Source organism: Callorhinus ursinus, unplaced genomic scaffold, assembly GCF_003265705.2.
Source record: "Callorhinus ursinus isolate GAN/ISIS: 27379988/994484 unplaced genomic scaffold, GSC_fseal_2.0 scaffold4, whole genome shotgun sequence".
NCBI classification, from domain to species: Eukaryota; Metazoa; Chordata; class Mammalia; order Carnivora; family Otariidae; genus Callorhinus; species Callorhinus ursinus.
In genome coordinates this window covers 39514658-39535693 of record NW_027397066.1, presented here as the reverse complement: position 1 = coordinate 39535693, position 21036 = coordinate 39514658, and the positions used below count along the sequence as shown (strand labels likewise).

The following is a 21036-nucleotide window of genomic DNA, read 5'->3' as shown; positions in this document are numbered from 1 at the left end:
TGTGTGTGTGTGTGTGTGTGTGTGTGTGTGTGTGTGTGTGTGTGTGTGTATACACCACATCTTCTTTATCCATTCATCTGTCGATGGACATTTAGGCTCTTTCCATAGTTTGGCTATTGTGGACATTGCTGCTATAAACATCGGGGTGCACATGCCCCTTTGGATCACTACATTTGTATCTTTGGGGTGAATACCCAGTAGTGCAATTGCCGGGTTGTAGGGTAGCTCTATTTTCAACTTTTTGAGGAACCCCCATACTGTTTTCCAGAGTGGCTGCACCAGCTTGCAGTCCCACCAACAGTGTAGGAGGGTTCCCCCTTCTCTGCATCCCCAGCCAACATCTGTCGTTTCCTGACTTGATAATTTTAGCCATCTGACTGGTGTGAGGTGGTATCTCATTGAGGTTTTGATTTGGATTTCCCTGATGCCAAGTGATGTTGAGCACTTTTTCTTTTGTCTGTTGGCCATTTGGATGTCTTCTTTGCAGAAATATCTGTTCATTTAACCACTCTACTTTTTTTGTCCCATGTGATACAGTTAAAAACTAAGTCTCTATCCTCCAGTGTCCCAGAATGATTGATTTGCCAGAGTCCCCTGCCAGGCTACATTTGACATGGTGTGTGAATAAAAAATAAACTTTTGTTATATAAAAAATTACATATTTTAAAAATATTTAATTTTTTTTGTAGACTTCCATTCTTCAGGGAATCAATACTATTAGCAAGTGTTTTTAATGAGGAATAAGCAAACATTTTAAGATTCATTTTATTAACATTAAATTTACAAATGTTTAAGTTATTAATATGAATTGTAATTGAAAATTTCACTCGCGTTGTTATTTTTTTGGTCTTTGATTTGGTGATTCTAAAGCATGATAACCTAAGCCTCCATAGTATCATTCTCGCTCATGTGCAGACATGTGAATGTATAGCTTATAATTTCTTCATCGATCCATGCTTTAATCCTTAATAAAAATGTACTTATGATAAAATGAAAAAGATATTAGAATTATAAGATCATACTAATATAATAATTCAAAACCACTTTAGTGAGAATATAGCTGCTGTATGGCTTTCCTCCTCTGGATTTCCAGAACATCAAGTGAGTTGGAAAAAAAAAACTCACTTCGAGAGCTGATATGACACTGATTGGTGAATTATTGGATTATCCCAGCATTGCGTCATGGGTAATGGCTGTGGTAAAATATGGGTTATAAGTTACGTGCAGTTCTTAATTTAGCTACAAGTCCATCTTTATCTCCCATTCAGGGAAGGCTGATGCAGTGTAAGTGAGTGAAAATTACATTATTTGGGGGATTACTTTGCAGTCATTAAAATTTATATATTAAAAATGAAGTAATTCATAAACTCTTTAAAATGAATTCCTTACTGTAACATCTCAAGTGAGACCCATTGGAGAAGATCTCCTTGTATGTCTCTCTTGACCCAAATGGCTCTGGAATTCTAATGCAGTTTCTACCTTGAATTCTAGCACAGAGCCTACAACATAGCAGGTACTTAAAAGTGTTTATTGAATTGACTGGAATCAAAACTCTTTTGCTTCTTGTCTCTGTTCTGGTCTCTCTCTGGCCTTACTGGCAGATCTCAGTCCAATCAAGGCTATTCTTACAAGCAATTAGCAACAAATATATCCCTGTTGTCTAATTCATTAGCAACAAATATATCCCTATTGTCTAATTCATTGGCTGGAGTGAGTGGAACAGTGCTTAAGTGGGGAAAGGTGTGAGACTGATGGCAAATGAAGTGTGTGTATTTCCCAAGCAAACCTGGGTACAAATATTTGTGAGTGACTGAAAGAAGAAATAATGAAGATAGTCTTTTCTCTTTGGGAAAAAAATGTACCAAAAATAAAAAAATATATATATATGTACATAATCACACATAGGCACATATATAATTATGTATGTGATAGACCCTTGCCATGCAGTGTTGTATGAGTGATGGGCATCACCTGGAATCTTGTTGGAAATGCAAAATCTCAGGTCTTACCTCAGTATTTTAACGATTGCCAAGTGATTGATCATGCACAAAAATGTTTGAGAGTCACTGCTAAGGGCAATGTGTGTGATGTGTGATGTTTCATTGATTTAAAAAAAAATTTTGTTATGATCATCAGTCTCACTAAGAGATTGGAACTTAATTATTCCAGTTGTTAAAAATAAGGGATAATTTTGTAATGTGATAGAGGTACTAATTATTGCTACAGTGACAATCTTACTACAATATGTAAATGTTGAACACCTTAAATTTACAAAATGTCAAATGTATGTTAATAAAACGGGAAAAAAAGAATTTTACCTATCAAGATTTACTTTTCAATTTGTAAAGTAACCCAAATGTTTATCCTGCTTTCCTTCTCATCATCTCATTGCTTAAAATTAGGATTGCTGTCTTCCCTGGATTTCGAGCTGTCCCATGAATCAGAAAAAAAACTCATTTTAAAAGCTGATATGACTGATTAGGGAATTATTGTGGATTATGCCAATATTGTTCCCTGGGTTAAAATTTGTTTTCTTTTTTTTTTTTTTAAAGGAGAACTGTGTAAGATATTTGACAGCCAGGCTTGCTGTATTTCTGAATTAAGATAGTTTCTTCTAGAAGATAGAATTTGGTATTGGAAGTGATCCAGGAGGCTAGCTTAGCAAGTACAGATTTAGTGATTTTTTTTTTCGTAATTGGAAGGAAGGAGTCTCATATCATCAATATAATTCTTCTTTTGCAGATAGGGAAACTGAAGGTTGTCAAGCGACTTGTTCATGATCATGTAACAGGACAGTAGTAATCAGAGAGTAGTAGCATCCCTGTCTTAGCTCCCAGCCCCGTATGTTCTTCTATTCACGTTATTTAAGTGAAAGATTATTGCAGGTGTACCACGTAGCCAGGAAAAAACAAGTGAAACAGACTGTGTGTGTCATCTTTGGTTATATTTGTATATTTTGAGATTCCTTGGCCTACCTTTCTCCTAGGCTTTCCCATTTCAGAAAGTTGTATTACCAGTTTTACCCAGTTCTGCTGATTAAAGGGAGGGACATTTCTTGATTTCTTTCTTCATTGTCCTTGTCTCACAACATCCTTGTCAGGTTTGTCTTCAAAGTACATCCCTGAATCTGCCCATTTCTTATAATGTCCACCACTAACATCCTCATTCAAGCCATCCTTATCTCTTCGCTGGAGATGTCTGTACTATTCTCCCAGCCAGCTTCTCTACTCCCACTCTTCTCTCACTGCATCAGCTAGATTCATCTTTTAAAAATGTAAGTTAAAAAAAAAAAATGTAAGTCAGGTGTGTTACCTCCCTGTTCAAAACCCATCAGTAGCTTTCAGTTACTCTTAGGATAAAATCCAAATGGCCTTATGATGGCCTATACGGTTTTACAATGATCTGACTTCTGACTGCCTTTCCGCCCTCTTCCACTCATCACTCATGTGCTCATTTCTACTTCTGTTCTTGCTATTTCTTGAATGTTCCAAATGTGTTCTACGTCAAAGGCTTTGCACTTAGTGTTCTTTTCTCTGGGACTCTACATTCTTATGGCTCTCTCCCTTATTTATTCTGTTCAAACATGAACTTTATCAGATAGGCTTCCTTCTTATTGCTCCTTTTACTCCCTCTTCACCTGCTTTTTCTTTTTTCAGAGTATTTATGAAGACATTCTATTATGTTCTTTACCTCCCCCACTTAAACTTAAGTTTCTTAGGTCAGGGATCTCTCCCACTTTGCATATTCCCAGCATGTGAATAATTCCTGGCATATGATGCTGAAAGAGTGTAGAATAAATTAATATACTTTTAAAAATAAAAAATAGAAATTATAGAAGAATGTCTCATAATTGAAACACTTTTTCTTTTTAATCCTACATGTCAAAAATAGCTCAGACTTTTATTGACATAATCATTCTTTTGTAGTCATGGCTATACTTAGAAATGATAACAAAATTTTTAAACTTTAAGACTTAGTATCCCTGTCTGTAACTCTCTTACTTTATCTCATGTATGACATGTGAAAATAAATAATAGCCTGCAATAATAATTTTTAAACTTCTTTAGTAGGTAGATGATAGTTAAATTCCTAGAGCAGAGATGTGCCTTGTTGAGTTACATTGAAATACATATATTTGTAAATGTAATGTAATTTTGGTTCATTGAAGTACATTAAAACTTCAATGTTTTAAAACATAAACTGCTGGTCATTCTCCTTTTTCCCTTTTATGCATGTTTCTCTTTGGCAAGGTGGGAGCAGTGTCTCCAGAACGTTGCATGCTTTGGGAATTTCTATTTATGTATTAACAGAGTGTTGATTTCTTTAGTTTGATGGTGATCATGTTTGTTGGGTGGAAATGAATTAACAGTGTTTTATTTTGGGGCGCCTGGGTGGCTCAGTTGGTTAAGCGTCTGCCTTTGGCTCAGGTCATGATCCCGGGGTCCTGGGATCAAGCCCCGCATCGGGCTCCCTGCTCAGCAGGGAGCCTGCTTCTCCCTCTGCCTCCGTCACTCCTCCTGCTTGTGCTCTCTCTCTTTCCCTCTCTCTCTCGCTCTCAAATTAATAAAATATAAAAAAAACAAACAATGTTTTAATTTGTTCTGCTACTGACTATTCTTTGGGAACTAGTTTACATTTTTAGTAGGAATACTCACAATCAAGTACAATTTCAAGATGAGGCAGTTTGATTTAATGAGGTTGTAGACATAAAACTCTTTGTGAATAGTGGTCATATTGATAATCTTGCTGTTCTTCATTTTGAATATGTATTTTTTTCATTTGGAATATTTTTAAGAGTGAAAGCATGCACCATTTTATTAACTGTATTCCTAAGAGCTGCAAAAGTATTTTCTTTTAATGGGATACATACATACATTTTATAATTTTAATATATAGAAATGTTAGACTTCTGTACTTAGATGATTTATTTCCTTACTACCTATCAGGCTGGCCCAGAATGCCTTCAGTGTGAAGAAGGGTGCTCTAAATCACGGCCTCTGGGTTGTCCCCATCCATGTGTTTTGCCGTGTCATCCTGGAGAATGTCCTCCTTGTGTTCAGATGCTTAGAATAAAATGTCACTGCAAGATCACAAGCCTATATGTGGAATGTAGGTAAGTGGACTGAAGAAATATTCTTGTTTTACTATAATTATTTTTAACTAGTATCTTTTTATAATTCAGAACCCTATAAACCAGTACTTCAAGGAACATTATTCAGTGTCGCCCGTAGATGCTAGAAGACTAGATTTTCCAGTAGGGACCTGAAGAAAGAAATGTAGAATATTTCACCTTGTAAATACAATTCAAAGACAATACAATTCAAAGACAATTATGTTTTTTTTTCCATTTGGGGATTCTGTATAAGATTTTTTAAGGAAAAAGGTTGTATCGCTGCTTTAAAAAATATAGAAACATTCCTATAGCAGATTGCTCAAATAACAGGGTCAAACTAGAATTTTGTTGGATGAAAAATTGAAGTGCACATAGTTACTGAGGTATAATTTTTAAATTACAGACCTTTATTACAGATGTAGCTATTGCATTTGTCATAGTAGGCTGTGACTTCTATATTTCCTTTACTTAAAAAATATGTACACTTAATAAAATGCATGTTTTTGCTTGTGGGTTATGTGGAGGGGAAAAAAATTCCCACTTTTTTCTACTTAATCACAATCTAACATAATTTACTAACTTGTTCCGCTTCATTCACCCAAGTTTGTAAAGTGGGCTCTTTGTAAGTGTATTTTATTGAAGTTAAATTTGGGAATATGACTTTGTTTCTGATTTTTTGAACATAAGTACTTTTTGAAAAATGCCTGTTAATATTAAATTTGCTTAAAGATTTTATTTATTTATTTGACAGAGAGTGAGCGAGAGAGAGAGCACGTGAGGGGGGAGGGTCAGAGGGAGAAGCAGTCTCCCCACTGAGCAGGGAGCCCGATGTGGGACTTGATTCTGGGACTATGATCTGAGTTGAAGGTAGTCACTTAACCAACTGAGCCACCCAGGCACCTTAAATTTGTTTTTGTCACTTATACTCTAGGCTCATGTTTTCTTAAATTGGAAAAGTCAAATTTTATTCTTTTTAAATATGAAAATTGTTTTGTTGAAATTTTAAGAATAAAATATTACTTTAGCTTTAGAAGTTTTATAGGGAAAGTGAAGATGGCAATTTTGCTTTATTAATGAGGGATACTGAGGAAAGAGATTTTCTTTGGTCTTGCAGGGCCTGAATTTCCCTTTCTTACTTCTTTTTCCCTTTGTCATACAGTCTCCAAAGGGTGACTTTACTTTTTTACCTTCTTGTCCAGAGTGTTGCCTTTCCAAGATTGGCTCCTTGATTCTTGTGCACTTTTTAAAGTTTCTTCCCATAGTTAGTGCTGTGATCTACCAAGATTTGTCACATCTGGGTGGACTTTCTCTTTTTGGTGTGATGTTAGCTCAGTTACCCTTTTCTCTTTCCTGCTCAGTTTTTCCGGAACTCTCCTGGTTCTCTGAAATGATTTGCTGAGGGAGCTTGAGAAATAGCTCTGCTATGAATTGGAATTTATTTTTCTACTTATAGGTAATTTTGAAATTTGTAGAAATTTGTATCTTCTAGTTATTTGGAAGTAATGGGATTTGAGTGATTTTATTAATGAGCTGAATGATTTTTAGGGGGGATGTGTGGATATATATGGATTGAGATGGCTTCCATTACTACAGTTGTCTGGAGTTCCTTTTTCCTTTCCTTGAATACATATTTGAAGTGTGTGTTTTTCAGCAGAATACACATTCTTTTCAAGTGTACATGGAACATTCTCCAGAATAGATCACACTTTAGGTTACAAAAGAGGCCTCAACAAATACAAAAAGATTAAAGCCATACCATGCACCTTTTCTGACCACAACACTATGAAACTAGAAGTAAACCACAAGAAAAAATCTGGGGGGGCGCCTGGGCGGCTCAGTGGGTTAGGCGACTGCCTTCGGCTCAGGTCATGATCCTGGAGTTCCAGGATCAAGTCCCGCATCGGGCTCCCTGCTCAGCAGGGAGTCTGCTTCTCCCTCTGACCCTCCCCCCTCTCATGTGCTCTCTCTCTGTCTCATTCTCTCTCAAATAAATGAATAAAATCTTAAAAAAAAAAAAAATCTGGAAAAACCACAAATACGTGGAGGTTAAAGAACATGCTACTAAGCAATGAATGGACCAACCAGGAAACCAAAGAAGAAATAAAGAAAAAAATACATGGAAACAAATGAAAATGAAAACACAATGGTCCAAAACCTTTGGGATGCAGCAAAAATGGTCCTAAAAGGGAAGAATAGAGCAATACAGGCCTACCTCAGGAAGCAAGAAAAATCTCAAATAAACAACCTAACCTTACACCTAAAGGAATTAGAAAAAGAGCAACACATGAAGCCTAAAGCTAGCAGAAGGAAGGAAATAATAGAAATAAATGATATAGAAAAGAAAATAGAACAGATCAATGAAACAAGGAGCTGGTTCCTTGAAAAAAATTAATAAAATTGATAAACCTCTAGCCAGACTTATCAAAAAGAAAAGAGAGAGGACCCAAATAAATAAAATCACAAATGAGAAGAAATAACATCCAGTATCATAGAAATACAAACAATTAGAGTATCATGAAAAACTACGCCAACAAAATGAACAAACTAGGAGAAATGAATACATTCTTAGAAACATACAAACTATGAAAACTGAAACAGGAAGAAATAGAAAACTTGAACATACGGGTAACCAGCAAAGAAATTGAATCAGTAATTGAAAAACTCCCAACAAACAAAAGTACAGGACCAGATGGCTTCACAGGAGAATTCTACCAAACATTTAGAGAAGAGTTAACAACTGTTCTTCTCAAACTATTCCAAAAAATAGAAAAAGGAAGGAAACTTTTAAATTCATTCTATGAGGCCAGCATTACCCTGATGTCAAAACCAGGTAAAGATATCACTAAAAAAGAGAACTACAGGCCAATATTCCTGATGAACATAGATGCAGAAATTCTCAACAAAATACTAGCAAACTGAATCCAGCATTAAAAAAAAAAAATCATTTGCTGTGACCAAGTGGGATTAAATCCTGGGCAGCAAGCGTGGTTCAATATTCACAAATCAGTGTGATATATCACATTAATAGGAGAAAGGATTAAAACCATATGATCCTTTTGATAGGTGCAAAAAAAGCATTTGACAAAGTACAACATCCATTCATAATAAAATCCCTCAACGAAGTAGACTTAGAGGGAACATACCTCAATGTGATAAAGGCCATGTATGAAAAGCCCACAGCTGATATCATCCTCATTGGGGAGAAACTGAGAACTTTTCCTCTATGATCAGGAACAAGACAGGGATGGCCATTCTCACTTTTATTCAAAATAGTACTGGAACTCCTAGCCACAGCAATCAGACAACAAAAAGAAATAAAAGGCATCCAAACTGGCAAGGAAGAAGTCAGACTTTCACTATTTGCAGATGGCATATGGTACTCTATAGAGAGAGCCCAAAAGGCTCTACTCAAAAGGCTGCTAGAACTGATAAATGAATTCAGTAAAGTCAAGGATACAAAAATATACAGAAATCTGTTAGCATTTCTATATACCAATAATGCAGCAGAAAGAGAAACCAAGGAATCAGTCCCATTTACAACTGTACCAAAACCCATAAGATACCTAGGAATAAACCTAACCAAAGAGGTGAAAGACCTGTACTCTGAAAACTATAAAACACTGATGAAAGAAATTGAAGATGACACAAAGAAACAGACATCCCATGCTCATGTATTAGAAGAACAAATATTATTAAAATGCCTATATTACCCAAAGCAGTCTGCACATTTAATGCAGTCCCTATCAAAATACCACCAGCATTTTTCACAGAGCTAGAACACTCAATCCTAAAATTTGTATGGAACTACAGAGGACCCCCAATAGCCAAAGCAGCCTTGAAAAAGAAAAGTAAAGCTGGAGGCATCACAATTCCAGACTTCGAGTTATATTACAAAGCTGTGGTAATCAAAACAGTATGGTACTAGCACAAAAATAGACACATATGTCAGGGGAACAGGATAGAAAACCCAGAAATGAACCTACAAATATATGGGAAGTTAATCTTCTACAGAGCAGGAAAGACTATCTAATGGAAAAAAGACAATCTCTTCAACAAATGGTGTTGGAAAAACTGGACAGCAACATGCAAAAGAATGAAATGGGACCACTTTCTCACACCATACACAAAAATAAATTCAAAATGGATTGAAGATCTAAATATGAGTCAGGAAACCGTTAAAATCTTTGAAGAGAACACAGGTGGTAACTTCTTTGACATTGGCAATAGCAACTTCTTACTAGATGTCTCCTGAGGCAAAGGAAACAAAACCAAACAAACTATTGGGACTTCATCAAAGTAAAAAGCTCTGCACAGCAAAGGAAACAATCAATAAAACTAAAAGGCAGCCTATGGAATGGGAGAAAATATTTGCAAATGACATATCTGAAAAAGGGTTACTATCCAAAATATGTAGAGAACTTATAAAACTCAACATCCAAAAAATGGATAATTGAAATACAAAATGGGCCAAAGTCATGAGTAGATATTTTTCCAAAGAATACCTACAGATGGCCAACAGACACATGAAAAGATGCTCAACATCACTCTCCTCAGGGAGAGGCATACCAAACTATAATACAATAACTATAATGAGATATCACCACACCCTGTCAGAATGGCTAAAGTCAATAACACAAGAAACAACAGTTGTTGGTGAGGATGTAGAGAAAGGGGAACCCTCTTGCACTGTTGGTGGGAATGCAGGCTGGTGCAGCCACTTTGGAACACAGTACAGAGTATCCTCAAAACATTAAAAATAGAACTACCCTATGATCCTGCTATTGCACTACTAGGTATTTACCCAAAGAATACAAAAATACTAATTTGAAGACATACATGCACCCTGATGTTTATAGCAGTTCTATAATAGCTAAATTATAGAAACAGCCCAAATGTCAATCAACTGATGAATGGGTGAAGATGTATATGTATATACAATGGAATATTACTGAGCCATAAAAAAGAAAGAAATCTTGCCATTTGCAATGACATGGATGGGGATAGAGAGTATTATGCAAAGTGAGATAAGTCAGTCAAAGACAAATACGATGATTTCACTCACATATGGAATTTAAGATAGAAAACAAGCAAAGGGGAAAAAAAAAAGTGAGTGGTAAACCAAGAAACAGACTCTTAACTATAGAGAACAAACTGATGGTTACTAAAGGGAAGTGGGTGGGGAGATGGGTGAAATAGGTGATGGGGATTAAGGAGTGCACTTGTTGTGATGAGCACTAGGTGTTGTATGGAAGTATTGGATCACTATATTGTATACCTGAAACTAGTATTACACTGTACATTAATTGGAATTTAAATAAAAACTTTAAAAAAATCACAGTGAGATACAGCTACATACCTGTTAGCACGGCTAAAATTAAAAAGACAAAAAAAAAAAGACAAAAGATTGACAGTATTAAGTGTTGGAGAGGATATGGAAGAATTAGAACTCAGACACTGCTAATATGAATGTAAAATGAAACAGCCACTTGGAAGAAGGTTTAGCAGTTTCTTAAAAAGTTATACGTCTGCCCGCCATATGATACAACCATTCTATTCCTAGGTACTTAACCAAGAGAAATGAAATGTATGTCCATACAAGATTTGTACATGAATGTTCATAATATATTTATATGTAATAACCCAAAACTGGAAATAATCCAAATGTCCAACAGCAGGTGAATAAACAAGTGGTAGGGGACGCCTGGATGGCTCAGTCGTTAAGCATCTGCCTTCGGCTCAGGTCATGATCCCAGGATCCTGGGATTGAGCCCCGTATCGGCCTCCCTGCTCGGCGGGAAGCCTGCTTCTCCCTCTCCCACTCCCCCTGCTTGTGTTCCCTCTCTCACTGTGTCTCTCTCTGCCAAATAAATAAATAAAATCTTAAAAAAATAAATAAACAAGGGTAGTTTATCCATACAATGGAATAAATTCAGCAATAAAAATAAACTCGTTATTTGCAATGTCATGAATGAACCTCAAAATGTGAAATCTCAAGATTTAAGTGAAAGAAGCCGAACAAAAAAGACTAATGCTCTATGATTTGATTATGTTAAATTCTTGAAAATGGAAGCTAATCTATACAATAAAAAGCATATCAGTGGTTGCCTATCAGGTGATGGGCAATATAAAGAGATTCCAAAGGGACACAGGAAACTTTTGAGGGTGATGGGTATGTCCATTATCTTGATTATGGTGATGGTTTCATAGGTGTAAACATATGTCAAGTCTTACCAGATTTTCCACTTCAGATGTGTACATTATTGTGTTCTGCATCATACCTTAATAAATCTGTTTTTAAAAGCCCTCCAAAAACATGGAGTGTATGGTGTATGTTTTTATAGAGAATTCTTCAGACTCAGTATTCATTGTGATAATTTCATTTACTTTCAATTCAGTGAATTATTTCATATTATCTTTTTAGTTCTTTTCTGCTTCATGTAATTTCTTCTATAGAAATTAGATATAAGAGATACAGGTGTTGGAAAATTAGTTGATTCCTAATTTTAAAGTGAAAGGAACAAAATGATATTAAGTCTTAATTAAGTTTCTTAAGTTCAGAGGTGAGCTGGGATGCCTGGGTGGCTGAGTTGGTTAAGCATCTGCCTTCGGCTCAGGTCATGATCCCAGAGTCCCAGGATTGAGTCCCAGGATCGACTTCCGCATTGGGCTCCCTGCTCAGTGGGGAGCCTGCTTCTCCCTCCTCTACTCCCCCTGCTTGTGCTCTCTCTCTCTCAAAGAAATAAATAAAATCTTAAAAAAAAAGGAAACTTCAGAGGTGAGCACCATACCTGTAAGAATGAAAATAGGACTTTTAATAGAGCCAGTATAAAGACTTTGTGATATTATTAAGTGAATTTTTGCTAAGAAAATTGCATGTTACCTTAGAGTACATTTAAGCTAATTTATACATATACTTAAGATAATAGTTTTGACGTTAGTTAGGCTAAACTTATGGTATATTTTGGCAATTATGTCTAATAAAGGGAAATAAAAGCAGGAAAAGAAAGAATCAAAAGTAGAAGAAAGATAATGGGAAGAGAATACTGACCTACATGTGATAGGGATTTTAAGGTTGTCACTAGTTACTGACATGCAGTGTCTATTGTGATTATATTCAACTGTCTGTGAGAAAGTAGTTTTATTCCTTGGTGTTTGTGACGTTTCCTGAATTGCCCACCAAGCAAATAGAAAAGCACACAGACTGATCTAAAATGATCAAATCTAAAATGAATCAATTTCTAACATTGATAGCTTACAAACTAAAAAAGCTTTCCTAAAATAAGCTTACTAAATTCTTCAACTCGAAGTAATAATTTGTTGTTGTTGTTATTTAAGAAACAAAACAAACAAGCATAGGGAAAAAAAGAGAGAGGCAAATCAAGAAACAAGACTCTTAACTATAGAGAACAAACTGCTGGTTACCAGAGGGGAGGTGGTTGGGGGGAGGGGTGAAACAGGTGGTGGGGATTAAAGAGGGCACTTGTGATGAGCACTGGGTGTTGTATGGAATTGTGGGAATCATGATATTGTACACCTGAAACTAATATTAAAATTTATGTAACTAAATTGGAATTTAAATAAAAACTTCTAAAAAAATCTGGGTGAGCATTTTCTGTGTCAGTTTTTAAGTAATATATTGAACCATTAGTTTTTAAAATCTTTTATGTAGAAGCTTTAGGAAGATGATAGTTATGAATAATGATTGCTCTACAGGGGAAGATCATATGAAACTTTTTTTTTTAAGATTTTACCCATTTGAGAAAGAGAGAGTGCACGAGGGCACGCGGGGGAAGGGGTAGAGGGAGAGAGAATTTCCGGCAGACTCTGGGCTGAGCCTGGAGCCCCACTTGAGGCTTGATTCCCTCACCCTGAGATCATGACCTGAGCCAGAATTAAGAGTCAGATGCTTAAGGGATTGAGCCACCCAGGAACCCCTTAATAGCAGGACCTATTAAAGGCCAGGCACAGATGATGTTTTGTGTGTGTTTTATACTTCCTTTTTGCAGTGATTGCCCTTTTGACATTTGATTTGTTGGTAATAGATAAAGGGCTGGAAGGTTTCAGTTATCAGACCAGGTAAGTAATTTGAAGACAGTTGTTACAGATGATACACAAAGTATTTTTCAAGAAGAAATGAAATAAAACAATTTTATGGATATGTTGGAAATTATTTTTAGAGAGATTATGCTATAAAATGGACTTTGGTTTGAATGTCATCAAAACTTCCTCTTATTTTTAGAAAGATAACCACAGCGGATGTAAATGAAAAGAACCTCCTTAGTTGTTGCAAAAATCAGTGTCCTAAAGAGGTAAGCTTTAATAGAACCTTTTAAGTTGTATTTCTTGGGCATTGTTTCTCTTGGATTTTCTCTTTTCTCCTTGGTCTCCTTATTTCAGGTCTTTTTTGAACATGCTAGAAATGTGGGTCGAGAGAGGAAAATGTGATTGATGTCTATAAAAATGTAATATGTACTAACTGTAGATGTACATCTCTTTATGAAATTTTGGGGTATTAGAACTAGGAATGACCCTTTGAAGATTTTTTAAAAGCAGTTTTAAAGATAGCTTATATACTTTATATGATAAAGTATTGACCTAATGTTTACCCCTCCACCCCTTAAAATATAAATAGATGAAGAACTCTGTGGGTCATAGGCAGTTAGGCAGTAAATCCATAGTAGGTTATTTAAAAAGCATATTTGTGTGTGTGTGTGTGTGTGTGTGTGTGAACTTTAAGGTTCATTATTATCTTGAATTAATATAAAGCACTTATATATAGAGTTTTATTTTTAAAGATTCTGATGCTTGTATATGCATTGTATTTGTACTGAAAGTATCAAAAATAGTTTAGAAAAATTGTTCAGAGTATAAAGATAAAAAAACTCACTGGTGATTTATCTTGGTGATAATTTGGAAACCAAAGTGGTCTATCTATGATTGGTCAATTTATTTATTTATTTATTTATTTTTTATAATTGGTCAGTTTAAAAGTCAGAGTATTTCCTTTGTTGTTGGTGGTGTGGCAGTGACAGTGATTTGATTTGGTTGGACATTTATAAAGGAAATCCTTTTGACTTACGCATGTACTAACAGTACCACTTTAATTTTAATTCTTTGTCTTTACGCACTTATCTGTTTCTCATCCTCTTTAGAGTCGGGGAGAGATGATGACAAAGGCTTTAATATAGTAGTCATTCTCTGATTAAATAAAAACAAATTAATGCATAATCTGCCTTTTTGTTGACACTATTTCTTTTTTAATAACATATAATGTATTGTTTGTTTCAGGGGTACAAATCTGTGATTCATCAGTCTTACACAATACACAGCGCTCACCATAGCACATACCCTCCCCAATGTCTATCACCCAGTCACCCCATCCCTCCCACCCCCCCCACCACTCCAGCAACCCTCAGTTTGTTTCCTGAGATTAAGAGTCTCTTATGGTTTGTCTCCCTCTCTGGTTTCGTCTTGTTTTGTTTTTTCCTCTCAACTAAAACTTGGATGCTTTTTATGGATTTCTGTTTAAGAACTATTGGAAATTGAACTTGAGTATTTTAAAAGTTATGAAGGATTATTAAAAGGGAGACCGTTTCAAGCAATAAATGATTATTTTAATAACTGTCTTTGTTATATAAGTGAAACTAAGGGCATTGGGATATTTCAAATTTAATTTTTTGATTTCTTCAAATCCTGACTACTTCTTTGTTAAAATAAATTTTCCTCTGTCCAAATTCAGATTCCAGGTAATAAGTGGTTGAGAATGTTACATTTTTAATGATTCAGTAACTTGGTATGAGATTGTAGTTCGAAATAACAATTATATTTAGGGATTGCTAATTTGCAGTTTAGCATTTCCTTGGCTATGATTCAGTTGTGATAATGTTACGATATTTGGTGGGACTAGATGAGTGATCACTGTTTATATAAAAATTTGTTTTCCATGCTCATGATTTTTGGACTCTAGGCCCGTCTGGAGCCCTAGTATTGCTGGAGTCTCCTTGGGCTCTCTTGAAATAAATAGCCTTAGTTTGTGAACAATCCAAGTAGCTGTTATAGTTCGAAACAGTCTAAGAGTGGACAGGTGAATATCCTTGTGTCTAATAGAACTTATTCTAGTTTATGGCCTCTGGACATTGTTAAGACTACAGCAGTACTTCTCAGTCAGTTCAAGGGCTTCTTAAAACAGATTAATGGGCCCTGCCCCAGAGTTTCTGATTTTGAGGGCCTGGAGTAGGGGCCCAAGAATTTGCATTTCTAATCTTTTATGTAATAGTGATATTGTTGGTCTGGCATTACAGTTTTGAGACCCACTAAGCTATAGAATGAAGTCATACTTAGGATCAACCAAGAACTGTGTCATTTGAATCTGCAGTAGGTATCTTATACTTGGAGTTAAGGTATGGGATTATGATAAATTCTGTTGTACTGATAAAATTCTTGTTTACTTTCTCCTCCCTTCCCCATACTATAGATTTCTTGGGGGCAGGCACTATGTCATATTTATCCTTGTATCCAGCCCCTTGTTCCCTGTTTGTACACGTTAGGCGGTGGGTAAATGTTTATGTGAATGTGAATGAAACTGACCTGTGGAAGTGGTATAGACATAGCCTTCTAGCGCTACTGATGCTCTCGTATATACTCTCTATCTTCTGGACTGCTTTGAATTTAACAAAAAGAAGATATAAAGATACCATGAAGAACTGCACCTTTAAACTGTGCCCCACATATATAATTCTACTTTTAAAAATTATTTCTGAATTTGATTTTATCATCCCTGTGAAACTTTTCTGTTTTTTACTTGAGCGAATTATTTAATGTTACTGTAACTTAAATTGTTCATGTATAAAATGGGGGCAATAATACTACTCACTTCTGAGTGCTGAGTATTAATGAGTTAAGAACATGTAAATGTCTTAGTACTATATATGTGCTAGCTGTGGTGATGGTGGGATGGGTATTTATCCATAAACGATATTGTTTTGCAAGCTTTCTTTAATTATTTTTAAAGAGTTTTTTTAATTGTTGGAATTAAAATGGAACATTTCGAACTAGATAGTATTGGTTCTTGATAGGGTGTTTGAAATGACATATGCAAGTGTTAGCAGAATGATGTTAAGGGCTGAGTAGAGTAGAAGAAAACCATCCCACGTTGAGTGGAAAGAGTAGGACATCTCATCTTTAAAATGAATATCAAAGTTGGGTGTTTTAGAAAAATCTCTGTTTTTTGGTATGAAGTCTGTAATGAAGATACAGTCATTATATATTCATTTTAATCAGCTTCCTTTGGAACTGCTTTTCAGCTCTTTCAGAATATAAACTGGCTTTTGAGATAACACGTACTTGCACACCTGGTTTTTTTTAAACAATGAAATTACTACCTACTCAAAAGTACCTAATACATATATGGACAATTTAACAAATAGTTAAGAAGTCAACACCATATAACTTCACCCAGGTCAAAAAAATACAGTATTATTGCATCTCAGAAGTCTGCCAAAGTCCCTGTCTGGCTGTGGTTCCCCCCGCCATCCTATTTGTTACCTCCATCTGCCTTTTATAGTAACTATTTCCTTGCTTATATTTATGGTTGTCACGACTTATATTTGTATCTGGAAACAACATTGTTTGCTTAATTTTATACTAAAAGTTCAAAAGCATGAACTTTTGTGACCTTAGTTTGCTCTCCATTATGTTTGTCGTGTTTATTGCATGTGGCTATAGTCTTATTTCCATTGTACAAGTATACTATGGTTTACTGTGTTTGTTTTACTCTGGGTAGATATTTGAGTTATTTCCAATTCCATACTCATACTTAATTCCAAAATATTGCTATGAACATTCTTGTTTGTGCATTCTAGTGTATGTGTATATAGATTTCTCTAGGCATATGGTGGTGCCATTGCTTGGTCATAGGGAATGTATAATTTCAACTTAATGTCATATTGATTTCCAAAATAGTTGTACAATTTACTATCAGTAAATCTTCTAATTTACCACCAGTATTTTAAAGTTCCTGTCATGACATATCCTTGCCAACACTTGGTATTGTCAGAGTTTTAAATTTTTGCCAGTCTTGTGACATTTTGTTATTTTAATTTACATTTTCCTGATTCCTGGTGACTTTTAATACTTTTTCAGGATTAATGGCAATACTTTTGTCTCTGGGACATATATTGGATACCAGCATAGTATACTTCTGGATGAATTTCAGTTCTCCTTGTAAGCTAGAGTAATCAGTTTCATTAGCTTATCACAAAAAGAAGATATATTTGGAGGATATTGGGGACCAGTTCATAGACTCTGAAGGAAATGCTGTACAACAAGCTTTGGGAAGGGCAGAATCTGGGCAGCCCCCAGGGGCTTGCCAGCAGGAGCTCGGGGCTCTGTACTGAGAGGACTGTTCAAACCACCACCTCCTTCTTTTTAGTTTTCAGATTATCAGGAGAGAAAATCTGATTGATCTCCTTAGGTCGAGGGGCTCCCTTGGCATAGGCAGCAAAAGACAGGGGACTAGAATGGATAGCATAGCCATGGCCATGAGAAAATTGTGATGAGCCAGGTAGCCATCCCAATTTATGTCTTCTGTATCTTCTACCAGCAGTGGAGGTGAAAGGTGTGGAGATTCATGGAAGAATTGTTAGATGGGGTAACAGGATCAAATGCAGTATTCAGAGAAAAGATACATTTTGAAGGCAGAAGATTCAGCCAGAGACAAGAGAGACTTTCAAGATGGTAGTGAAATTGTGAAGAGTGACCATGAGGTCTTTTCGGAGGCAGAAAGATATAACATCCAGACCAGTGTTTGCAGCTTCTCATCAACCGCCAACACATTGAAAAGATAGAACATTATAGCCATGATTCTGTGTAATTTCAGAAAGATCTTTATTGATTGTGACAGGCTTCCCTAGTCCCTTCTAAAGTCACTTTCCCCTTTAGAATTATTGATTGAAAGTAAAGTAGAGTGGTTAGTTACTTTTAGAGAAGATGACTTATGTAATTACCTCAAAGGTTAAAGAAGGAACAAGAGACTACAGAGACATGTTTTGAGAAGAAGAGAGGCTAAGGTGGTCAGCTGATGCCAAATGTTTGTCTTCTTCGTGAAGTCAGGCTAGAGGCACTGGCAGGAATGAAGGTGGGAATAAAGTTGAGGAGACAAAGACTTTATAAACAGCCCTGTGAGGCAGGTATATGACAGTGAATAAATATTGAGCGTATTAAGCAGTGTTCAGGGCCTCGTTAGGTGTAGAGAGAAACAAAACTGAAGTGGTCCAGGAATGCTAGTGTGGAACTCATTCCAGCAGCTCAGCCCTACGATGGGATTGATGAACATGTAGTCTGAGTGTCCAAATTTAGTTTTGGTATGAAAGTCTCAGCTAAAAATGAAAGAGCAAGAAATCTAATTGCACACTAGAGAGACACTAAAGGCATTGGAAAAAACTTGTGAATTTTTTTAAAGTGAGTAAAGAGTTGGAAGGATCAATCTACTGAATCATAAAGATCAAAAGTTGGAGAATTCAAATGTTTATTAAGATGTCCACTATTTATAAGGTGTCTTTGTTAATGAGTATAAGAGACACAAAGAAATAGAAGACCATTGCTCTCAACTAACTTATTATTTTATATAGCTAAATATTTTATAATAGCTAAATATGTCAAGCACATATAATCCTCGCAATAGCTATACAAAATTCTGTTACTCTGTTCCCAGTTTTATATGTGAGGAAGAGAAAAGTCGGGGGGCTTGCCCAAGGTTTCACAGTTGGTAAACAGGGAAGCTGGCCTTCAGTTCCAGGCAGCCTGACTTTGGAATTTAACCAGTAACTAGTGGTAGTCTGGTTGGAGAGACAGATATCTATGAGGTGTCTAAACATTTTTTTTTTTAAATTTAAGACCATACAAACAATGTCACAATAGTTTAGAAATATATTTCTTACATAATTACTATTATTTGTTCAAACATAGGCAAACTCCTATCATGCTTCTATGGTGATTTAAGCCATTTCTTGAAATTTGATAAGATTTGAATACAAAGAAAGTCAGAACGTTTCATCTGAAAGCTTGACTGGGATAAGAAGATAGTAAATAAGTAAAGACAAGGAGCCATGTAAATATCATGGCAGTTACTGAGTTGGTTTGGCTACCTATATAATATGTTTTGATATATAGTAGCAAAGAGAAATGATTTAGAGTAAAAGGCTAAGCAGTTGTCTTATAATACAGTGCCTTAAGGACAAGGATATTTTCTTTCTTTCTCATATAACCCTATGGGGAAGGTAGATGTTTTGTCACTGTGCTCCACGTATTCATCCAGGAACCCAAGTAAGCCAGGCAGCTCTGCTGCTCTTTGACACATGGTTTCCATTATTGCTCTAGATGTCATCATTTAAAGCACATTGGGAAGGGAAGGACATGGATGTGTGCTCTTGAAATGCTTTAAGGCACAAAAGCACTTAATCTTATATTCCATTGGCCAGAACATAGTCACATGGCTATAACTAGTCACAATAGTGATGTTCCACTCCAAGATACACTCTTGGAGTGGAACTGGGGAGAATATTTAACATTTCTGTGTAATTAAAGTAATTTATATCTAAAAGAAAAAGTTGAAAAATTAGATGATTATCCAGGGTTGATTGACCCTATTGTAATAGACTCTCAAAATAGTTGTGGAGGAAGGGGAGTTTGCAAAGTCTGACTAGAATGTAAATATGTGATTGCCTTATTTTGGTTTTATTTTAGCTTCCTTGTGGTCACAGATGCAAAGAGATGTGTCATCCTGGTGAATGTCCCTTTAATTGCAACCAGAAGGTAAAACTTAGATGTCCTTGTAAAAGAATAAAAAAGGTAAATATTTTAAGTTATTGAAAATACTTTTTTATGTAAAAGTTTTCTTTGTGTTTTGGTAGTTCTTTTTGCCTTTTGATTTTAAGATCTTCTTTTTTAGAATCGTTTTATTGTTAGCCTGTTTCTGTAAATACTTATTTTAAAAATCAGCTTTGTTTGGCAATTTAGTTTTCTGTAATTTATTCATAAAAGAACTTTGTCTTGTATTGGAATCAAGTTCAGTGCCCTTTTTTGGATAGAATCAATATGCTCTAGCTTTGAGGTCTTTGTACAAGGAACACAGTGTGAGTAATAAAGTGAGTTTCATGGTTTAGGAAATGGTCCGGAATTAACCTTTGTTGCTCTTGTTTATGAAACAGTTTTTGCCGTCAGTATCAAGTTGTGAAAACAGCCTTAAAGAGACTTCACATGCATAGCCTTATAAAATTAGAAAATAACAACCTCAGGGAGAATTCATTTTAAGATAGAGGTAATGGAGGACTAAAAGGGCGAAACTAATGATTGGAAAGCTCGATGGAAGCAAACTGCACGCTGTTCGTCTAAGCCTACAAAGGAAGAGGCTCACTGTTACCGGATGGCAGTGGCTGGGTGGTCTTGTTTTCAGCTCTCCTTTTGCTGGACTTCCCTGTTCACACGGTCCGCCTCTGATTTCTGCTATCTTGGTTAAAGTTGCAGCTCCTTTTTTCCTTCATGTTCTTATAGTCATCCCCTAAAGCTAGTCTTTTTCTTTTCTTTAGATTCACTCTACTTGTATTCATCCATCCAACAAGTTTTTTTGAGAATCTTTTGCTTTTACTGAGGATCTTTGCTTTTCATTTATTTTCACAGCTTTTGTTCACTTCCTAGGGGAGGTAACTTCTGAATTTAAATGAATAGGCCTGACCTCTTCTGGAGTTGAATCCATAGGTTTTAGATATTTGAATTGGACCATCTTTTTTTTTTTTTTTAAGATTTATTTATTTATTTTTTAAGATTTTATTTATCTCAGAGAGAGAGAGCACACGCATGTGCAGGGTGAAGGGCAGAGGGCTGAGCAGGGAGCCCAGTGCGGAACTTGATCTCAGGACACCAGGACC

At 35.7% G+C, this 21036-nt stretch overlaps 1 protein-coding gene across 4 annotated transcripts in view; it reads left to right on the top strand.

Moving 5' to 3' along the window:
- Positions 1 to 21036, top strand: part of NFXL1 (nuclear transcription factor, X-box binding like 1) — a 72383-nt gene that overhangs the window by 41916 nt on the left and 9431 nt on the right. For all 4 annotated transcript variants that reach the window (XM_025887607.2, XM_025887608.2, XM_025887606.2 and 1 more), the window contains 3 exons: positions 4947 to 5113; positions 13353 to 13422; positions 19856 to 19960. In XM_025887607.2, the coding sequence (XP_025743392.1) occupies positions 4947 to 5113; positions 13353 to 13422; positions 19856 to 19960 (342 nt within the window). The remainder of the gene's footprint in view (positions 1 to 4946; positions 5114 to 13352; positions 13423 to 19855; positions 19961 to 21036) is intronic.